Source organism: Hemiscyllium ocellatum, chromosome 14, assembly GCF_020745735.1.
Source record: "Hemiscyllium ocellatum isolate sHemOce1 chromosome 14, sHemOce1.pat.X.cur, whole genome shotgun sequence".
NCBI classification, from domain to species: Eukaryota; Metazoa; Chordata; class Chondrichthyes; order Orectolobiformes; family Hemiscylliidae; genus Hemiscyllium; species Hemiscyllium ocellatum.
The window spans coordinates 10776862-10800257 of NC_083414.1; the positions used below are offsets into that span (position 1 = coordinate 10776862).

The window sequence follows — 23396 nt, forward strand, 5'->3', positions numbered from 1 at the left end:
TCCAACCTGTCCATGCCAACCAGATATCCCAACCCAATCTAGTTCCACCCGACAGCACCCGACCCATATCCCTCCAAACCCTTCCTATTCATATACCCATCCAAATGCCTCTTAAATGTTGCAATTGTACCAGCCTCCACCACATCCTCTGGCAGCTCATTCCATATACGCACCACCCTCTGCGTGAAAAGTTGCCCCGTGGGTCTCTTTTATATGTTTCCCCTCTCACCTTAAACCTATGCCCTCTCGTTCTGGACTCAGTGACCCCAGGGAAAAGACTTTGCCTATTTATCCTATCCATGCCCCTCATAATTTTGTAAACCTCTATAAGTCACCCCTCAGCCTCCGACTCTCCAGGGAAAACATCCCAGGCCTGTTCAGCCTTTCCCGATAGCCCAAATCCTCCAACCCTGGCAACATCCTTGTAAATCTTTTCTGAACCCTTTCAAGTTTCACAACATCTTTCTGAAAGGAAGGAGACCAGAATTGCGTGCAATATTCCAACAGTGGCCTAACCAATGTCCTGTACAGCTGCAACATGACCTCTCAACTCCTGTACTCAATACTCTGGCCAATAAAGGAAAGCATACCAAATGCTGCCTTCACTATCCTATCTACCTGCGACTCCACTTTCAAGGAGCATGAACCTGCACTCCAAGGTCTCTTTTTTTTTGAGGTAAATGTTAATTCCTCTTTTAGTGCCTTTTTTGTGAGTGGGGAAGTTTCTGCATTTGTAGACGTAAACCTCCCTCTGTCCATGATACTGCACTTTTTGGTAATTCAGATTACCAACAAACTTTGACCACAATACTGTTGTATAAACTGAGTTGCTCTGTGAATTTTAGCTGCTTTAGTTGAATTTCCTTTCAAAATTAATTCACAGAATGAGGGTTTTGCTGGCTAGATTGCATTTATTGTCCATTCCAGAGACTGTTATGAGTCACCCACAATTGCTGTGGGTCTGGAATCACATGTAGGCCAAACCAGGCAAGGATGGCAATTCCCTAAAGGACATTAGTGAACCAAACGGGGTTTTTTCTGGCATGGTCATCATTAGACTCATAATTCTAGATTTTGTATTCAATTCAAATTCCACCATCTGCTGTGGCAGGTTTCGAATCTGGGACCATGGAATATTTCCTGGGTTTCTGGATTTACAATCCAGCAATAATACCATTCGGCCATTGGCTCAACTTCTAATCTCTGGCAACATGTTAATTTATTTACTAAACTGTTGACTGGAATATATCCAAGTACCTGAAATAAACTAAACGGATTAATAATTTGTTATTAATCTATTCTTGACAGACTGTAGCTGCAGGATATGCCATAACCACTCACCAAGATTTGCAGCCTCTCCTGACTACTTTACCTATACCCCAAGAAGGAGCACAGAAGGCTGTTTTGGGAGCATGATTTCCTCCAAATTCTCTTATCAAGTTTTGCTCTTGTTCTCATGTTTCTTGAGCATCACAGTGTGAAAATACTGCAGTTCTCTGTTTGGTGCCCATCATGGAAATGGCACTGGTTCAAAAACACAGGCTGCTGCCATCACCAGGAACTACAGCATATGGTTACGTGGTTGGAGGATTGATTCAGAGGCATAAATTCAAATCCCATTGTGGTAGCTGTAGGAAATTAAATTTGATTCATTAAACAAATCTCACCTGACATGTTAGTATTTGTAGTGACAGCGCAACTGATTATTGTTTTTATAGGTGTGATGCAGTTATTCAAATGTGTCATTCTCTAAATAAACATTTTATGTGGATGAGCAATCAGAACACCATTATGCTTAGGTCAGTGTTCTTTGGCACTCCTTTTTATTTGCATGGTATTGGATTTCACTTACATCATGAACCTAATGATGATGCATGTAATAGTGTCTTTAGTGTAGGGATAAAAATCTCAAATTGCCAACCACTTCCCAATAAAAGACCGTTAAAGGCATATTTACAATTACAGTATTCCGATCTAGATTTTTGCTATTTTGTGTTAAAGCTGTACCATTTTTATAATTTTAATTCTACATAAGACAAAAATCACACCTTGTGTACAGTGCATTCCCAAGTCATCGTCATTTTCCAATTATGGCTTTGATCAGCTATTAGACCTTCTATTTCAAGTTTCATAGTTGCAGATTGAGATATTTTACTGGACCTGCTCACATAATTGAGGCAGGCACTTCAGTGTAATACTGAGGAAATAATTTATCAGATGTATCTTTTTAAAAATGAGGTCTTAATCTGGTGGTTGTAAAATAAGGCATGGAACTATTTTATCAGGCAATTTGTGTGCCTCAACAATTATTAATTGCTTGTTGTGTACTATAGGACAATAAATGCTCATAGGTCTAATCAGTGCACTTTCACTGGTGACCACTAGTAGGTTCCGGAGCAGTATGAATTGGTGTACTTCTGATTTTCCTGGTGATTTAGCCTGCTTGAGGTTGAGAGATTTTGTTGCCCGTCAGTCTCAAAACTGATGATAGTTCAGAAGTAATTAATTAGCTGTGAAGTTGTGATGTTCTGGGGATGGAAAAGATAGTGTAAACACAAGGCCTCTGATACCAATTTCTTAGGGCTATGTACGTTTGGGTTTGTTTTTGCCATTTACCATGCTTTTTTGAGACACGAAGGCTGAGACTAAATTTGATACAGGTTTGCAAAATCACAAGCAGGCTGAATGCAGTAGATAAGAAGAAGCTGTTCCTGCTCTTAAAAGAACAAGAATGCAAAGGCGTAGATTTAACACAATGTGTGAGAGAAACAAGGGTGATGTGAGGAAAAAAATTTCTTACTGTGAGCATTTAGGTTAAGGACTGCACAGGCTGGAAGTGTAGTAAGGGTAGGTTCAGTTGAGGCATTCAGGAGGGCATTGATTTTTTGCATAGAAAAAGTGCAAGGGTATGGGCAAAAAGGAGATTGGCATGAGGCAATGATACTCATTTGAAGAGCTGATGCAGGCATGATGGGCTAAATGGCCATTCCCTGTGCCATAATGATTCTTTAACTAAAGTGCAAATGTTCCAGTCATATGACCACAACTTGCCTTTCCTGTACAAGCAAAGGAAGGCTTGCATTTGAACAGTGATACAGATTTATATGCTGTCTTTCATCTGAGGATGGAACACAATGCTTTGCAACCAATGAAGTACTTTAGAAGTGTGTCGTCAGGATTGTAATGTAGAAACATAGTTTCAAACTAGGAATTTTCCTCTCTGTTTTCAACATATTTTTAATACCTTTCTTTGTCCAGAACAAAAGTTCCTGTGAAATCTGAAGCAACTGCCATTTCTTCTATTCACCCTCTTCCTCCCACCCACCCCCACCTCCTGTAGACTTTTGTACAGCACCATTTCAAATTTCCTTTATGAAACTGAGCCAGCATTCAAAAAACTTGAATTTTTATACCACTTTTCATAATCCCAGGGCACTCCAAAGCACTTTGCAACTGTAATCATTATTGAAACATGGCAACTTGCACACAGCCAGCTCCTGCAACTAAGTGCTAAAAATCACACAGAACCCCGGTCTAGTCCAACAGGTTTATTTGGAAGCACTGGCTTTCAAAGCGTTGCTGCTTCACGCAACCACTGATGAAAGAGCAGCGCTTCAAAAGCTAGTGCTTCCAAATAAACCTGTTGTACTATAACCTGGTTTTGTGTGATTTATCACTCTGTCCACCCCAGTCCAACACTGGCACATCCAAGTCACAAATAACAGAGCAATAATGACCCTATTGTTTGTTTCAATTATCTTGATTGAAGGATAAATATTGGCTGGGATATCAGCGTGGACTCCCTGGCCCCTCTTCAAAAACAAATCCAGCATATGAAAAGAAATTGTTGGAAAAAATATTTATAACATCAGTCCCTTGTGAAATGCATTGCACACTATTTCCATTGGAAATCCATGAATAGCTTTTTGGTACATGTCGAGCTGCACTATATTTAGCTGTCAATTTGCCCACAGCAGATTAGCTACTGATGCAACGCAACAGATGTTAATGATGTATCTGAAACATGTGGGTCAGTGGTAATGTTAATGAGATCCATTGCACTGCTCAGACAAGTCAACTCATCCAGAGTAGTTTTCTAATCTTGACAAGTCAAGTTGAAATTTTTAAAGGATCAGCAATAAAAACCAAACTGTAAGAATTGTGAACTTTAACACTCTTACAAGTGTTGCGAAACATAAAGCTGTTTGGTGCATTAACTTATTGTTTGTTGAATTTATTTTAATTGTTTTTTTTCCCCAATCTTGCAGTGTCCAAAGTGCAATATTTGCATTGAGAAAAATGGAGGGTGCAATCACATGGTAAGAGAATCAAGCATAATTCATTGTGTTTTCAGAGATAGTCCACTGTTCTGTAGACCCGCTTTAATACTGATCAAATGGTTTTAATTCTCTGTTTCAGCAATGCTCAAAATGCAAGCATGGTGAGTAGAAAAATTTGAACATTATGTTGAAAGTTATATTTCTCACACTCTGCTGTGGGAATGCATGTCTGGACCTACATGTGCCCAGTCAGTAGTTTTTCATTGATGACAGACATGGGCTGAGAATGTGCAATTAGAATATGGAATCGTGACAGTTTATTAATGTGATGTTTGAAACGTCTGAGTTAATCAGGCACCAGTTCCTCAATTGACTAGATAGTGTAGAAGCAAGAACTTTGCTCTTAGGTGTACTTTACATTTCACATGGGAAGAATGCATTTTTTTGTTGTCTGATACCCCAGGGCATTACTGTGGGAATGAAATTATATGGAAATGACCATTTCTGAATGAAATGTTTATATATCTGATAGAAAGTAAGAAATTGTGTGATATTATTTGTAAAGGAGGTAGGGCGTTATTGTTTTTTTTTGCATTTAATATTGATACAGTCTGCAGCTTATATGCTTCTTGATTTAATTTCTGTTTCATATATGCTCTCACTCTGGGAAGGTTGCAACTTAGTGGTAATGTCACTGAACTAGTAATCTAGAACTCCAGGGTTTGCTGGTATGGACTTTGATCACAAATGGTGATATTTGCATTTGGTTAATACGTCTGGAATTAAAAGCTAATCTAATGGTAACCAGGAAATCATTGTGAATTATTATTAAAAAAACAGCTGGTTCACTTGCCTTAGGGGCACAGAATCATAACTTGCAGACCATATTCCAGATACCATCATCCTCCTCCTCAAGCCTTCAGCATCACAAATGCTAGTTTTCAGCCAGTTCAATTCATTCTATGTGATATCAAGAAGCATCTAAAGGCATTGGATGCTGCAAAGAACATAAGGCATAGGAGTGGAAGTTAAGGCCATTTGGCCCATCGAATCTAGTCCGCCTTTTAATCATGGTTGATGGGCATTTCAACTCCACTTACCTACACTGTTCCCTTAGCTCTTAATTCCTTGCGAAATCAAGAATTTATCAATCTCTGCCTTAAAGACATTTCACATCCCAGCCTCTGCTACACTCCCTGGCAATGAATTCCACAGGCCCACCACTCTCTGGTTGAAGAAATGTCTCCTCATTTCCGTTCTAACTTGACCCCCCCTCTAATTCTAAGGCTATGCCCATGGGTCCTAGTATCCCCGTCTGACGGAAACAACTTCCCAGAGTCCACCCTTTCTGAGCCATGTATTATCTTGTAAGTTTCTATTAGATCTCTCCTCAACCTTCTAACTCTTCAGCCATTCATCGTATGGTAGGCCTATCACTCAAGGGATCATCTGTGTAAATCTCTGCTGGACATGCTCCAGTGCCAGTATGTTCTTCCTGAGGTGTGGGGCCCAAAATTGGACACAGTGTTCTAAATTGGGTCTAACTAGAGGCTCATAAAGTCTCAGAAGCACATCACTGCTTTTATATTCCAACCCTCTTGAGATAAATGACAGCATTCCATTTGCTTTCTTAATCACAGACTCATCCTGCAAATTAACCTTTAGAGCACCCTCAGATCCCTTTGTACTTTGGATTTATGAATTTTCCAACCATTTATAAAATAGTCCATGCCTGTATTCTTTTTTCCAAAGTGCAAGACCTCTCATTTGCTCACGTTGAATTTCATCAGCCATTTCCTGGACCACTCTCCTAAACTGTCTAAATCTTTCTGCAACCTCTCCATCTCCTCAGTACGACCTGCCCATCCACCTAACTTCATATCATCGGCAAACTTCACCAGAATGCCCCCAGTCTCTTCATCCAGATCATTAATATACAACGTGAACAGCTGGGGCCCCCAACACTGAACCCTGCGGGACTCCACTTGTCACCGGCTGCCATTCTGTAAAAGAACCTATTATCCCAACTCTCTGCCTTCTGTCAGACATCCAATCCTCAATCCATGCCAGTAGCTCATCTTGAACACCATGGGCCCTCACCTTACTCTGCAGCCTCCCATGAGGCACCTTATCAGAGGCCTTTTGGAAGTCTAGATAGATAACATCCATGGTTTTCCCTGGTCTAACCTACTTGTTACTTCTTCAAAGAAATCTAACAAGTTTGTCAGGCATGACCTCCCCTTAGTAAATCCATGCTGACCTGTTCTAATCTGACCCTGCACTTCCAAGAATTTAGTAATCCCATTCTTAACGATGGATTCTAGAATTTTCCCAACTATTGAGGTTAGGCTAATTGGCCTATAATTTTCTATGTTCTGACCTGATCCTTTTTTGAGCAAAGGGATTACAACAGCGAATTTCCAATCATCTGGGACTTTCCTTGACTCCAATGACTTTTGAAAGATCACAACCAATGCCTCTGCTGTTTCCTCAGACACCTCCCTCAGAACTCTAGGATGTAGCCCATCGGGGCCAGGAGATTTTCCAATTTTTAGACCTTCTAGCTTTTCACGCACTTTCTCTTTTGTAGTGGCTGCAATGCTGAACCTTGCCCCCGACCCTCCATAATTATTGGGAAAAATACTCATGTCTTCCACTGTGAAGACTGACACAAAGTACTTATTAAGTTCTTCAGCTATTTCCTTATATCCCATCACTAGCCTTCTAGCATCAAATTGGAGTTGCCCAATGTCCACTTTTGCCTCTCGTTTGTTCCTTATTTATTGAAAGAAACTTCTACTACCATTTGTAATATTACTGGCAGGCTTATCTTCATATTTGATCCCCTCCTTCCTGATTTCACTCTTTGTTATCCTCTGTTTGTTTTTGTAGCCTTCCTTATCTTCTGATTTCCCAGTGCTCTTGGCCACTTTATAGGCTCTCACTTTTACTTTGACACATTTCCTGACTTCCTGTGTCAGCCATGGCTGTCTAATCCCCCTACCCACCCACCCCAGATAATCTTTCTTTTCTTTGGGATGAACCTCTGTACTGTAAAACCTTTGGGTGCAATTGAGGATAGAGCTTGGCAAAGTCCTACATTAATACTGAAAGCATTTGCTCCAGAGCAAGACTCACTCTTAGCCAAGTTATTCCGATACACCTGCAACACTGATGTTGGAAACATTGCTCAGGTATGTTTCATTCACAAAAAAATCCAGGGCAGATCCAGTCGAGTAATTACTGCCCTAACCCTGTTGGTTTTGTGTTGATCATCCATAAGGTGATGGAAGGAGTTGTTGATGGAACTGGAATAACAATATTTGCTTAGCAAAAGCCTGTTCATTGTTTCTCAGTTAGTTTTTGCCAGGGTCAGTCAATCCCTAACTTTATTACAGCCCTGGTCCTAACATGGACAAAAGAGCTGAACTTTAGAGGTGATATGAAAATTGATGCTCAAGTCTGTATTTGACCATGTATGCCATCAAGAGCCCCTAGCAAAACAGGAGTTAATGGGAACCTGGCGGTGGGTGGCAGGGGGCGGGGGGGAATGCTCTCCCCCGTTTGGAGTAATGCCTGGTACAAAGGAGGATAGTTGTGATTGGTGTATAATCATCTCAGTCCTGAGACATCACTTTAGGAGTTTCTCAGAGTTCTATTTAGCTTTATCAATAACCTTTTCTTTCATCATGAGATAAAGGAGTTGGAATTTTCATGAAGTTGCACAATATTTGCCACAACTTGTGGCGACTTGATACTGAAGCAGCTTATTTCCAAATGCAGCAGGACGTGGGTTGAACTACTGAGTGGCACATAACATTCATGCCTTGAAAGTGCTGGTCAATGATCATCTCAAGAGAAAACTTAATTATCTCTTCATGATGGTCAGTGGCATTACCATTGCAAAATCCCAGCGGAAAGCTGCATGTTTCTGGTGTATGCACTTATAATAGGGACTGACATTCGTAGATTCACTTAAGCTCGTAGATTTTGCCTGTTGTGGTGATGTTGTATTGGTTGTTTCCATTTTAAACATAGAAGCTTAGACTGGATGAAATTGGTATACAGTGTGGGCAAAGGTTGACTGTGTGTAGTCTTTGTGGAGCTAAGATTTTTTGACAGTGCAGAAGTGCTGAGAATTGTTGTGGTGTTCCTGCTACTGCTTCTGTGGTGAATGCTAATAGGTTGAACTTGGAATTTAATATTTTGATTGTTCCTCAGTAGATAAGACATTTAGCAGTTGATCCAGGTTGTGCGTTTTAGCTATTCTTTGGAGTTGTTACTTGGAGCATTGAACTTCACACAATTCTGCAGCAGGTAAATAATTGAGTTGCCACCTCGAAGTATGTTAGGTATTACTGAGATTGAAAACTGTAACAGGATTAGGCCATTCAATCCTTAAAGCCTGCTGTGCCATTCAGTACGCTAATAGCTTGTCACTTCCTGTTTTCTCTCTTATATCCTTTGATCCATTTAACCTTAAGAACTATACCGAGCTCCTCCTCTCAAACATTCACTGTTTTGGGCATCAACAGTTCTCTGTGGCAGAGAATTCCACAACCTCACCACCCTCTGTGTGAAGAAATTTCTGCAGTAGATCAATTTACCAAGCCAAGCTTTCCATTATAAAATTGTCAATTTCTGTTCAGATTTTTGTTGGATGTGCCTGGGAGATTGGAAAACCCATGGAAGCGAGTACTATGAGTGCAGTCGGTACAAAGAGAATCCTGACATTGTGAACCAGAGCCAGCAGGCACAGGCCAGGGAAGCTTTGAAGAAATACTTATTCTACTTTGAAAGGGTAAGAGCTGTATTTCCTGGGTAGATGTTAGAAACATTAATTTTTCTTTCCACAACCGTTGAAATTTCTACCTCTTGGTGATTGCGATCCTGCGTGCAGTCTCCAGTGAACATTAATTGCATTCAGTTCACATAGAGTGTTATCTCTTTAACGAGACAAACTTGAGACCACACTTTGTTTTAAGCGTTAAATTTTGCACAGTCACTCTCTGCTTCTTTTGCCATTTAAATTATTGCATTCATTATTTCGGAAGTAGGTGTTTAAATTACATTCTTGCTGAAAAGTCAGTGCCAAGTATGGAACTCCTTTAATGACCCCCTGGAAGAAAGGAATAGAAATCAAGTGAATATTTTCTGGAATTCTGTCAATGTGGAAGTATTTTGTTAACCCGATTTTGGGATTTTGTAACATGTATATGAGCTTTACCTTCACTTTTCTCTGTCTCATTTATTCTTTTCAGTGGGAAAATCACAATAAGAGCCTGCAGCTAGAAGCACAGACATACCAGAGGATTCAAGAGAAAATCCAAGAACGAGTTATGAACAATCTGGGAACATGGATTGATTGGCAGTATTTGCAAAATGCTGCCAAGCTCCTTGCCAAGGTATTTCCTGTTCATTGAGTTGATCATCTATGCTAACAGGCTGATAAAGCTGGGGCATAGACTAGTTCTGAAAGATGGCCAAGTTCTATTGAAAATACAAATTAAACTGAGTTAACAGGGCTCTACAGTGGCTTCACTGTATTGCTTTTGTTCTTAAAGTTCAGTCCTAATTTGTCACCTATTAGAATCATCCAGGCAAATAGGAATAGGGAAGAGCCTTGATTCAGACGTCTCTAACTGTATGACCTCCTGCAGCTGTTACTGGACAATCCTCCAAAAATGCCTATGCCCCTGGTGTGTCTGATTTTCGTCATTCAACCATTGGTAGTGGTACGCTCATCTGGTTAGACCCCAAGCTGTGGCATTCTCTCCTCTCTGCCTTGATTCTGCTTTCTCCTGCATGGTGTACTTAACCTATTTTGTTTTTTGTTTTCATATCTGTTTTTGTAGCTGATCGAATTTGGTTTGACAGTGCTTGTGAAGTGCCTTGGAAATATTTATTATGTTCAAAGTGCTGTGTGAGTGAGTGTTGTTCTGCTCTTCTAAATCGTGGTCACGTGTTTGATCAGACACAATGGGATTATCCCAGATTTGTGACCTGTATGCTGAATTAGTCTTATCCAAGGATTTCTTTTGATTATCTTGTCTGGTGCATGCGTCTGGTGAACACAAAATTAACAATGTATGCTAGATAATTAGATTGCAGCTTTAAATGAATGTAACTGAGGAAATCCTATCCCCATGTTTGGCTGGGTTGCTGCTCAGATTTAAGGTATGAAAAAAAGGCACTTCTAGTTACAGTCTAATCTTGGTGTGCTGGGAATTGACCATAAAATCAATGTAGCTGACAACAGGCATTTTTGCCCATCTACCTCAACTTTCCATGGAGATATTCCTCTTCCTCCTACCCCTTGTTGAAGCATCCGCTGTTTTACCAGTGTAAGCGTTATTAAAACATATTTGGTTCATGTGTTTTGGACGTTGCTGGCTTGACTATTATATTGTGTAACATGCAAATATTTAATTCTATGGTGAAGTGTAGCAATAACTGCCTTTTAAATGGCTGCAAAAGTATTTGGATTAGTCATACTGATTTTCTGCCGATTCATTGCCATGAAATTAGAATAGAGGTGAGGTGTGCAATTTTTGTATATTCCTACTTGGGGAGTTTCTAAGTACTGTAAGATTGTGTTCAAGCCTGATGCAGGTTTAAGAATCTCAGATATTCAAATGGATTTTTTCCCCCAAATATATTATGATTTGTTGCTGTGGTTAGTTGATTGTTTTCTGTTGTTGGGCAGTAATGGTAATGGACTGTCCCTTGCTTAAGGGAAAAGGGGCTTAGGGTGTGCAGAAGGTTATGTCTGGCTGTAGTACTAGTGTGATTAAATAACTTGCTGCTATATACCAGCTTGAGTGACTGGCTCAAAGGGTGGAGATAAAGTTTGCATGGGTCAGAAACAGAAAACATTGGAACACGTTTGCACGACCAGGTTCACAGAATAAATGTGTTGCTGATTCTGGAAGGCGAGTCTTTTTTTAAGACACTGACTGGTACACTAGAACATTAAAAAAAATGCAGCCCGTGTATTGATGTTCTCATCAGAGATGAAAGAAAGTGAGGCAGACACTGTCTGCCATCTGTTTGGGAAGCCTGACATATTTGTGGTTGGCTTGTCAGCTTTAACAGTTGAACCACTCAGTGACTTGGTAATTTTGACGTTATATTCTTTGGCTGATCATCTAAGTTGGTCATCTTATTTTTAATGAGTACATCTGCAGAGTTCCAACTGAATCCAATCTCTCCTGCCCACTCGCTGAAAACACCCTCTGTTTCAGCATATCCCTCTGATGAGAATGAAATGTAACCAGTTAGATATCTTTTGACACATGCCTTTTAACAAATGAATGGGCATATTTTCTTCAGACGGTAAGAAGTAATTTTCATGCACTACTGTTCTCTGGATCAGAGACAGTTCTGGTTTACAAGGACTAAAGCCTTGTATCACAAGACCATCCCTCATTCTCCTTTGTTAAAATATCTGAATTTGAGTTCTTTAAATGCTGCAGGCCTGATTTCTGTTGGTGTGCAACTGATTGTCAGTAACAAGCTACTGCTGGGGCCAATCTAGAGGCTCAAGTCAGTGTATGATTGTTTAAGGTTGCTTGTTCAGTTTCTAGATGAATTGACAGGCTTTTGTAAATTCTCTGATTTATTTATTTTCAAGTGAACTGAAGTACAGTGAAAAGCGTTTTGTTTACAAGCCGTACAGGCAGATCATAGTAAGCAATGATGTACAGAACAAAAAAATGTTCCAGGAGATTAGGAAAACTCAACAGAAAATTACTAGATTTGTGATTTATTTTCTCTTTCCATTACTCTTGTATGTATAACACCTTGTATTATAACTAAACATCTGTTATGTCAATAACTATTTTTAAAATCTCTCTATATAAAACTTTCTTTACAATGGAATTCCTGCAAATTGAAGTTTATCTCCTGCAAAAGAATGGATGAAAAAGATCTGTTGAGAACACAGCTTTCTTATTCTGTGTCCTTTGAATTTAGTCCTGCACTATCACATCTGACAAGACGAGTTGATTCAAAACTTCCTGAGTGCATTTGCAGCACTCTTTTCAGAAATGTGTGACTAGTAACTTCAGAGTGGAATTCTTTTGCAGTCTGCCCTTGCTGTGCCAAGTGTCTCTGGTTTCCCCTTGCATCAGAAACTTGTGTAGAATGTTGGATTAAATCCAATTCCATCAGTCATTAATAAAGAATAACCGGGCTAAGTAAGGCAATTGACCTTAAAATAGGCACAGGCTAAACTCTTTGTCATAGTTTGAACTTGCTTTAACTTGGCCTACCTTCATTGATTTATACCAAGAGCAAGCCTTGCCTTCTACTTTAAATAAATATTCTTGGTCGACTTGGCTATCAAAGTATGTCATTTATTTCTAGCATCTCTGTAATGTTTGAAATCAGCCATGTGCTTGCTTTTTAATACAAGTAAGAAAGTTTGATCATTTGAGGCAATAACATGTTTTTAATCAATATCTAAATCTGAGACTGTATACGTTGATCAGTGCAAGCACTTTGGAAACTTTGTGAAAAGTGTAGAATCATTTGCGTAGTTTTATTATTATATTGTGCAAAGCATCGCTTTGTAGTGATTGATATTTTGTAGAAAAAAAGAGCATTATTGACTTTATCATTGAATTATGAAAAATTTTCCACATTGAGTGGTCAGTGAAATATTTTTGGAACAAAAACGTACAAAGGTGTGAAGTATTTGCTGCACAGAAACACTGTAGGGCCAACAGGTTTTATCCATGTCAATGCTCAACAAGAGCCTCTCCTTTTTCTCGAATCCCGTCAATGAATGTATATATTCCTTTCATCTGTATGTTTATCATATCTTTTTATATCTGAATCTATCCTAGTTGCCTAAACTACTTTTGAGAGTAAGTAGATTCCACATTCTCACTGCTGTCTGAGTTAAAATGTTACTCCTGAATTTCTTATTGGTTTAATTAGGGACAAGCTTATATTTACGCCTCTTAGTTCTCGTGTTGCTGGGAGGAAAATACCTTTATTGTGTTTTTTTTATTAAACTCTACCTTTATCAGATCAGTTCAAGTTGCTCCTCCATCATTTTATTTTGACAGACGAATCCCAAGGTGATCAGTAATTTAAATAATCTTTTGGTAGTGTGATTTTGAGGAGAAATGGGAATATTTCATCTTTGGAATGTATAGATTTAATAGCCATCCCCATTTTCTCTCTGCTATATTTATTTTGACTTATTTTATCACATGCATCTGACAACAGTCCTGCCAACAATCAAACTTCTTTGTTCCTTATTTGAAAAGCTATGCTCATCCAATCTTCGGAGTTAGCTTGTGGTAGTTGATGCTATCACCAGCCGCCTAACACTAGCCAATTGAGTGAGATGTGGACCACTCACTTAGGACCTTCCAGTTAACTTGTAAAAGCAAGCTATCACACTGGAGAACTTTGACAAAAATAGGAATTATTCATATTCACTTAGTACTTATTGGCATTGTCCATGGGATATTGTTTCAACTTGGAATCATCTAATATTAAAGTCAAAACAAGCTCTGCCTGTTGCAGTCTTACCATATGTCAGCTGTCTGGATTGTACTTGGAGCAAAATAGTAATTTCTCCTTCTCCATCTTTTGCCACCAAAGCATAATTTTTCTTAAGTTGATGTAAGACAACCTTTGAATATACATCTTCTGCAATAATTTCTTTCTTTGTTTTCCTTCCTCTAGTGTCGGTACACTTTGCAATATACATATCCATACGCATACTATATGGAATCTGGGCCTAGGAAGAAACTGGTAAGAGCCTCGGACAAATTGAATTGTTATCTTCACTCTCAATTACAAATTCTTGTCCAAAAGGTAATTTGCAGTTTTAAGTGCAACCTCAAACTTTCCCAAAAGGTGCATCGCAAGGTATTTCCCGTCCTTTACAGCACTGTGTGTCTACCTTCATGACATGAACTGCAGTGTTTTAGAGTGATAGCTCACCCCTTTTTTGAGAGGTAATTCGTCATGGTCAGGAAATGAACTGCCAAAACACTTTGATCCCAATAATGGGAGTGGAAAAAAGATTCATGTTATTGTAATTTGTTCCAACTATGCATATTTCAAAAACAGATCTATACAGTATAGAATAATTTGGGTCATTGATTTGGGTTAAGCTTTCTTGATTTAGAAAGTAGAGTTTTAAAGTGGACAAAGCTCCATATATACTTAAACTAAAACAAAATGCTGGAGAAACTCAGCAAGTCCGAATGTATCTCATAGAGTCATAGAGATGTACAGTATGGAAACAGACCCTTCGGTCCAACCCGTCCATACCAACCAGATATCCCAACCCATTCTCGTCCCACCTGCCAGCACCCGGCCCATATCCCTCCAAACCCTTCCTGTTCATATACCCATCCAAATGCCTTTTAAATGTTGCAATTGTACTAGCCTCCACCACTTCCTCTGGCAGTTCATTCCATACACATACCACTGTCAGTGTGAAAAAGTTGTCTCTTAGTTCTCTTATATCTTTCCCTTCTCACCCTTAACCTATGCTCTCTAGTTTTGGACTTCCTGACCCCGGGAAAAAACTTTGCCAATTTATCCTATCCATGCCCCTCATAATTTTGTAAACATCTATAAGGTCACCTCAGCCTCTGACACTCCAGGGAAAACAGCTGCAACCTGTTCAGCCTTTCCCTATAGCTCAAATCCTCCAAACCTGGTAACGTCCTTGTAAATCTTTTCTGAACTCTTTCAAGTTTTACAACATCTTTCCGATAGGAAGGAGACCAGGATTGCACTCAATATTCCAACAGTGGCCTGTACAGCTGCAACATGACCTCCCAACTCCTGTACTCAATACTCTGACTAATAAAGGAAAGCAAACCAAACACCACCTCCACTATCCTATCTACCTGTGACTCCACTTTCAAGGAGCTATGAACCTGCTCTCCAAGGATTCTTTGTTCATCAACACTCCCTCGGGCCTTACCATTAAGTGTATAAATCCTGCCAAGATTTGCTTTCCCAAAATGCAGCACTTCGCATTTATCTGAATTAAACTCCATTTGCCACTTCTCAGCCCATTGGCCCACCTGTTCAAGATCCTGTTGTAATCTGAGGTAACCCTCTTTGCTGTCCATTACACCTCCAATTTTGGTGTCATCTGCAAACTTACTAACTGTACCACTTATACTCGCATCCAAATCATTTATGTAAATGACAAGAAGTAGAGGGCCCAGCACCGATCCTTGTGGCACTCCACTGGGTCACAGGCCTCCAGTCTGAAAAACAACCCTCCACCACCACCCTCTGTCTTCTATCTTTGAGCCAGTCTGTATCCAAATGGCTAGTTCTCCCTGTATTCCATGAGATCTAACCTTGCTCACCAGTCTTCCATGAGGAACCTTGTCAAACGCCTTACTGAAGTCCATATAGCTCACATCTGCCACTCTGCCCTCATCTTTGTTACTTCATCAAAAAACTCAATCAAGTTTGAGAGACATGATTTCCCACGCGCAATGCCATGTTGACTATCCTTAATCAGTCCTTGCCTTTCCAAATACATGTACATCCTGTCCCTCTGGATTCCCTCCAACAACTTGCCGACCACCGAGGTCAGGCTCACTGGTCTATAGTTCCCTGGCTTGACCTTACCACCCTTCTTAAACAGTGGCACCACGTTTGCCAACCTCCAGTCTTCCGGCACCTCACCTGTGACTATCGATGATACAAATATCTCAACAAGAGGCCCAGCAATCACTTCTCTAGCTTCCCACAGAGTTCTTGGGTACACCTGATCAGGTCCTGGGGATTTATCCACCTTTAACCATTTCAAGGCATCCAGCACTTCCTCCCCTGTAATCTGGACATTTTGCAAGATGTCACCATCTATTTCCCTACAGTCTATATCTTCCATATCCTTTTCCACAGTAAATACTGATGGAAAAAACTCCTTTAGTATCTCCCCCATTTTCTGCGGCTTCACACAAAGGCCACCTTGCTGATCTTTGAGGGGCCCTATTCTCTCTCTAGTTACCCTTTTGTCCTTAATGTATTTGTAAAAACCCTTTGGATTCTCCTTAATTCTATTTGCCAAAGCTATCTCATGTTCCCTTTTTGCCCTCCTGATTTCCCTCTTCAGTATACTCCTACTTCCTTTATACTCTTCTAAGGATTCATTCGATCTATCCTGTCTATACCTGATATATGCTTCCTTCTTTTTCTTAACCAAACTCTCAATTTCTTTAGTCATCCGCATTCCCTATACCTACCATCCTTTCTTTTCACCCTAACAGGAATATACTTTCTCTGGATTCTTGTTATTTCATTTCTGAAGGCTTCCCATTTTCCAGCTGTCCCTTTACCTGTGAGCATCTGCCCTCAATCAACTTTCGAAAGTTCTTGCCTAACAACGTCAAAATTGGCCTTTCTCCAATTTAGAACTTCAACTTTTAGATCTGGTCTATCCTTTTCCATCACTATTTTAAATCGAATAGAATTATGGTCACTGGCCCCAAAGTGCTCCCCCACTGACACCTCAGTCACCTGCCCTGCCTTATTTCCCAAGAGTAGGTCAAGTTTTGCACCTTCTCTGGTAGGTGCATGCACATACTGAATCAGAAAATTGTCTTGTATGCACTTAACAAATTCCTCTCCATTTTATAAGCCTTTAACACTATGACAGATTAGATTAGATTAGATTAGATTAGATTAGATGATTTACAGTGTGGAAACAGGCCCTTCGGCCCAACAAGTCCACACTGACCCACCGAAGCGGAACCCACCCAAACCCCTACATTTACCCCTTACCTAACACTACGGGCAATTTAGCATGGCCAATTCACCTGACCCGCACATCTTTGGACCGTGGGAGGAAACCGGAACACCCGGAGGAAACCCACGCAGACACGGGGAGAACGTGCAAACTCCACACAGTCAGTCGCCTGAGTCGGGAATTGAACCTGGATCTCAGGCGCTGTGAGGCAGCAGTGCCACCGTGCCGCCCATGGTGCCAGTGTATGTTTGGAAAGTTAAAATCCCCTACCATAATCACCCTATTATTCTGACAGATAGCTGAGATCTCCTGACAAATTTGTTTCTAATTTCCCTCTGACCATTAGGATGTCTATAATACAATCCCATTAAGGCGATCATCCCTTTCTTATTTCTCAGTTCAACCCAAATAACTTCCCTGGATGTATTTCTGGGAATATCCTCCCTCAGCGCAGCTGTAATGCTATCCTTTATCATAAATGCCACTCCCCCTCCTCTCTTGCCTCCCTTTCTATCCTTGCTGTACCATTTGTATTCTGGAACATTAAGCTGCCAGTCCTGCCCATCCCTGAGTCATGTTTCTGTAATTGCTATGAGATCCCAGTCCTATATTCCTAACCATGCCCTGAGTTCACCTGCCTTCCCCGTCAGGCCCCTTGCATTGAAATAAATGCAGTTTAATTTATTAGTCCTACCTTGTCCCCGTTCGCCCTGACTGTTTGACCCACTGCTGTTCTCAACTGTACCAGTCTCAGATTGATCTCTTTCCTCACTATCTCACTGGCCACCCCCACCACCACCACCACCACCATTGTAGTTTAAATCCTCCCGAGCAGCTCTAGCAAATTTCTCTGCCAGTATATTAGTCCCCTTCCAATTTAGGTGCAATCCATTCTTCTGGTGAGAAAAGCAAAGTTAACGTTTTAAGTCATGACTCCCTGTCAAATTCTTGTTTTATTGGCATGTATACTTTAAGCTTATGTATTTTATATTGTGTGGGATAAGAGAAGAACTTAGTTTCGTTTATGAAAGGATGTCTGGAATCAGTTCCCATACTTTTAAATGAGAGCTTTTAAAACTGTGAAGCCAAATAGATTAGTACCTTGGAAGGAGAGCAGCAGGAAAAAAGGCTCTTGCTGAGCTGCTGGAGGGGGTTGGGGATGTTGAGGGAGAGATGGATAGAAGCATTTCCTGCCAGGAAGAGAGAACCAACTGGAAGATTAGGAATGTGAAAGTTTCTATTGGACAGAGCAGGTCTCTGACAGCAATGGTGTTGCTACTTAGCAGTCTCCAAAGCTGTCTGGCTTGAAAAGAAGTCCTGAGTCATTTAAGAGGAAGCTTCAGAACCAGAAAGCTGTGGAAGAGGTGTTTCATAGACTCCGTGATAAGAAATAAGTGAACTGAGTTATCGCTTGTCTCAGAATCTCATGAAAAGACATTGATGTTTGTTAGCTTTTGTGAATGCGGAGGTTTGCTGAAAGATAACCAAATAAAGTTTGTCACTTGAACAAGAACCTTGCAAATGGAAGTTGATCCTTGAGTATCTAAAGTTGTTGATGAAGTTGAAAGGGTTGAAACTTTATTTGACGTTTTGCAATAAGATTGTATCAACTTGTTCTTGTATAGTCTAAGTTTTTTTTCCCTTTTGGTCTTAAAACTTTGTTCTTTTGTTAAAAATATTGCATCGACAATCTCTAATTCGTAACACAAACAAAGCTTAATATCTATAAAGCCAGGTTTCACTTTGGGATCTGAATTATTTTGTATCATCATCAGCTGAGGTTGTGGACAAACATCTTTTAGACGATGATAGATTGTTGTTAGGTGAGGTAGTTGAAGTTTGTGGGGGGTAAATGGGAATTTGGAATTCAATACACAACCAGGCTTGATCTTATTCAGTGGTCAAGCAGGTGTGAGGTGTCCATTAACATTCTTTCTTAATTTATGTGTTCACATAAATAGAAAAAAGTAGAAATGCACTGCATGTCAGACAGCATCTGTGAGAGAAAAACTGTTCAAATTGCAGATTATTTTTTTGTCAAAATGTCAACACTTTTTCTGTCTCTGGTGCCTTATCTGCTGAGTACTGTCAACATTTTCTGTTGTCTGTTTCAGATTTCAAGCATCTGCAGTATCTTGTTTTTATTGTTACAATTGTCAGGCTGTGTTCAAATGATTCTGCCCTATAAAACATACTTATTTTGGTTTCTATGATTATGTTCCTGGTCCAACTGTGATGTGCTGCATCCACTGTGCTCTTTACTGAAGCGTTCATGATCATGTGTACAGAATTTGTTTGAGAGGCAACAGGCATGGATTCTTTAGCTTATTCTGCTTGATATTTTGTTGCAACTTAAGTATATAATAGTCGATGAGTTTTATTTTATTCAAGGAAAAGAGCAGCCCAATGAGAATGTAATAGAGACACCATAGTGTGCACAAGATATGAATTAGAGGCAAGAATAGGCCATTTGGCTCCTCGAACTTGTTCCAGCATTCTAGAAGATCATTTCTGATTTGATAGCAACCTCTCCAGAATTCACCTGGGTTCTCACCATGTCCAAGTCCAAGTTGTGTCTTAACCAGAACAAAGGTACTGTTCCAGTCGGTGCTAGATGAATTTTCCAGCATCATTTAAATTGTTGTGAAACTGGTTTCTTCAATCCAAGTGAGCCTTTGCCCTTTTGTTCTTCATAATGAAGACAGCCATCTCTCCTCCTCTTGGATTTCTCTGCCAGAACCTGAAGTCCGATATCTCATTTTCCATTTGTTGCTCCATATAGCAACGTGAATCTCATGGGCCTTGAATGAAGGTAAAAATGTAAACCGGCTATCCTGTGGAACTCTATTTTCATTCCATTTTGGAATTAGTTCAACAGCTTTAAACATTGTTTAAAAACCGAACATCCCTAACCCTTCCCTGTCTGCCCACATTCAAGAACCATGGTCTTGCCATTTTCTACAGGTTTGATTACTTTGCACTTTTTGATCAGTCAAACCACCTGGGCTCTCCATAGCCTTCAGAAACCAAGCCCCCAAATTTAGAGCTCATAATCTGAAAACCTTTCATTCCCTCACTTTTCCCTAAATACAGAGGCAGACCCAAAACATAACAATCTTATATATTTCATATTTCTAACAAAGCTGTTTACAATAACTGGTTTGACCAGGACTAGTGGGAAGAGATGAGAAATTTTGGACAAAGATGCAGGGGATTGAGAGTAGGAACATTTTACACAGCAAATGGGAATAACCAGGAACTTGTCCACCTTATTTCCTTTTGATTATTTCTGCTTCCACTATCCTCATGTTGTGCATGAGGGAAATTAAGATGCAGTGTGATGGGGATCAAGTTCAGGAGTGGGACTGATGAGATTGACTCCATATCTAATCCCCGCAAAGCAATGTGCCAAATGCAGTTGTGTTGGAAATGACTATAAGCACTGCACTAATGTAAAGGTGCCGGTTAAAAGAAGGCTTTCTTAACCCATCATTGACCAACCACTTCATCATCTTAGGTCTGCTTCCAAACTGTTCATTTATGGCAGGGATTATCTGGGATAAGCATTTTTGATGAGGTCTGACCCAGCTGCAAAATGTTCCAGACCTGTAAGGCACTAGGAAATTGTCATGTAACAAATGGTTTTAAAATCTTATTGTCCATGAATAAATGAAAGGCTATGGGTTGTAGATGTTGAATTGTTGTTGGTATGTGAGCATCCCTGGATAGACTAGCTTTTATTGCCCAGACCTAATTGTCCTTCAAGTTGCTGGTGGGAATGAGCTGAGCTGCTTCCATGAACTGCTGCAGTCCATGTTTTCTAGGCACAGTCACAGTGCTATGAGGGAAGAAATTCCAGGATTTTAATCCAGAATCCATTAAGAATAAAAAACCAAAAGTACTATGAATGCTGTCAATCTGAAACAAAAACAATTTACTGGAAAATCTCAGCCAGCCTAACAGCATCTGTGCACGTGAATCCCTGAACACTTTGGGTCCAGTGACCCAGAAGATTAAGCCTAAGTTTTCTCTGAAGATGCTGCCATACCTGAGATATTTCAGTAATTTCTGTTTTTTGGGCCCTTTGAAGAGTTATGATTTAGGAAGCATATTGATAGAGAGGTATTTGCTTTGGTGAGTGTCATTAATCAGAGGACTTTTTTTTAAAACAATCAACGGTAGGAGATCTAGAGATGAAAATGATGTTTCTATTTTCCCCAAGAGTTGTCAGGGTTTGATTAATTCCACCTGAAACTGGTTGAAGTATTAGACTCAGAGTCATATCGTGTGGAAATGGGCACTTCAGTCCAACTTGTCCATGCTGACCATTTTTCTCAAACCAAACTAATCCCCTTTGCCTGCATTTGGCCAATAATCCTCTAAACCTTTCCTATTCACATACCTGTCCAAATGTCTTTTAAATGTAGTTGTCCCTGCACCTACCACTTCTTCTGGTAGCTCATTCCTTTGTGCATCACCCTGTATGAAAACGGTGCCCCTCCAATCCCTTTTAAATCTTCTCTCACCTTAAACATATGCCTTCTAGTTTTGAACTCCTCTACCTCGGGAGAAGGTAGAGGTGTACTTTGTTGTTCACCTTATCTCTGATCCCTCATGGCTTTATAAACCAGTATAAGGTGTTGTGAAGTTGATGTGTGTAAAATAGTCAAATGGGGAAAACATTGTGTAGTCCCTTTAAAATAGGGTTTTTTTGTGTGTTTAGAGATTAGCTTTAAACATGAATGTCTAATAGCAGCTTTAAAGTTTGCAGAAACAGAGAGCACCTGAATTGAAACATTTGTGTTGAGAAGCTAAACAGCAGTTTTATCAAGATACCAAGTTTTAAATTTGGTCCTTAGCTACCAAAAACCCATCACATTTAAATCTGATAGTTTTGACAACATAGGACCAATCCAATTGTAAGAAATTGTTATATCATCATGGGTATAAAAGAAGGGGGCTGTTGAATAGAGCCCCAGATCTAACTGCCATCTGCTTAGAGAAAGCACCATCTATTTACCACGTTAACGTGGCACAGCATCTAAATTCCTGAAGACTTTACAGAGTAAACATTCCTGACACAAGGATCAGCGGAGAAACCACTAAGTTCCGGAAGACACGTAACCTGGCTGTAATTTCGAGAGACTAAATTCTGTTGTTTTGTTATATAAGTGGGAATTGTATTTATTGGAACAGCATACCATTAGAATCTTGTTTTATTTGGGAGTAGTTAGTAGTCAGAAGGGATTTATTCAGTCTGTAAATAATTAATTTGTTCACTGCTAGACATAAATAAATTGTTACTAGTGGATTGTAAAGTGAGCGTCAGGTATTTCTTTTACTTAACAGCTTGAAGTTGCTGAAAAAAGTGGATTACATCCCTTCTCATGTGACCTTTACCAGATTAAAGGGTGAGGTGCTCCTCTTTGGGTGATTCAGTTTTAGTTCTCAAGGTGAGAGGTCAACCTCCACTCTATAATAAAGGTCACTCCTCAATCTCCTATGCTGTAGGGAAAAAAGTCCCAGACTATTCAGCTTCTCCTGATATCTCAAGCTCTGCAGTCCTGATACATCTTTTCTGCACCTTTTCCAATTTACTAATATCCTTCCTGTAGCAGGGTGACTAGAATTGCAAGCAATATTCCAAAAGTGGGCTAACCAATGTCCTGTACAGCCAACTCCTAGATTCGATGTTCTAACCAATGAAGGCAAGCATGTCAAATGCCACCCTGTCTACCTGCAACTCCACTTCCAATGAACTATGTTCCTGAGCCCCTCAGTCTTTGCTGAACAACGCTGCCCAGGGCCCTGCCATTAACTGTATAAGTCCTGTCCTTTTCTTACCAAAATGCAACATCTGGATTTTAGTCAGTACTTATGAATGTAAAACGAGCAGCATTATGGACAAAAGATGTTGCACTGGGTCTCTGCATAATGACTTTTACAAAGATCCAGCGTGTGCATGACAGGCTTTTGGTCTCTTCATGTACTGTTAAGTTTTGATCTGTAAATCAAAGAAAAGCATTCCGTTTTGGTTCTCTATGGATGTTTTTCAAGTATTTCACTAACTCTATTAAATATCCTTTCCAGTTTGAATACCAGCAAGCACAGCTGGAAGCAGAGATTGAGAACTTGTCTTGGAAGGTGGAGCGAGCAGACAGTTATGACCGAGGGGTAAGCAGTGTACTCAAGGAAACTCATTTATCTAAATGCCTCTGAGTGCAAGAACTACGTGTACAGCGAAGACCAATAATCAATTAACATTGAAACATGGGAACTCAATAGTGAAAGTATGAGCAATGTATCATGCTGGTATGGAGTTTGTGTAGAAGTTGCTGGACATTGATCTGTTGTTGATGTGGAACAGGTTA

At 40.0% G+C, this 23396-nt stretch overlaps 1 protein-coding gene across 2 annotated transcripts in view; it reads left to right on the forward strand.

Annotated features, from left to right (window-relative positions):
- arih2 (ariadne homolog 2 (Drosophila)) overlaps positions 1 to 23396 on the forward strand; it is an 88042-nt gene that overhangs the window by 53307 nt on the left and 11339 nt on the right. For both annotated transcript variants that reach the window (XM_060835353.1, XM_060835354.1), the window contains exons 9-14: positions 4269 to 4319; positions 4420 to 4441; positions 8930 to 9081; positions 9542 to 9685; positions 13983 to 14051; positions 23116 to 23199. In XM_060835353.1, the coding sequence (XP_060691336.1) occupies positions 4269 to 4319; positions 4420 to 4441; positions 8930 to 9081; positions 9542 to 9685; positions 13983 to 14051; positions 23116 to 23199 (522 nt within the window). The remainder of the gene's footprint in view (positions 1 to 4268; positions 4320 to 4419; positions 4442 to 8929; positions 9082 to 9541; positions 9686 to 13982; positions 14052 to 23115; positions 23200 to 23396) is intronic.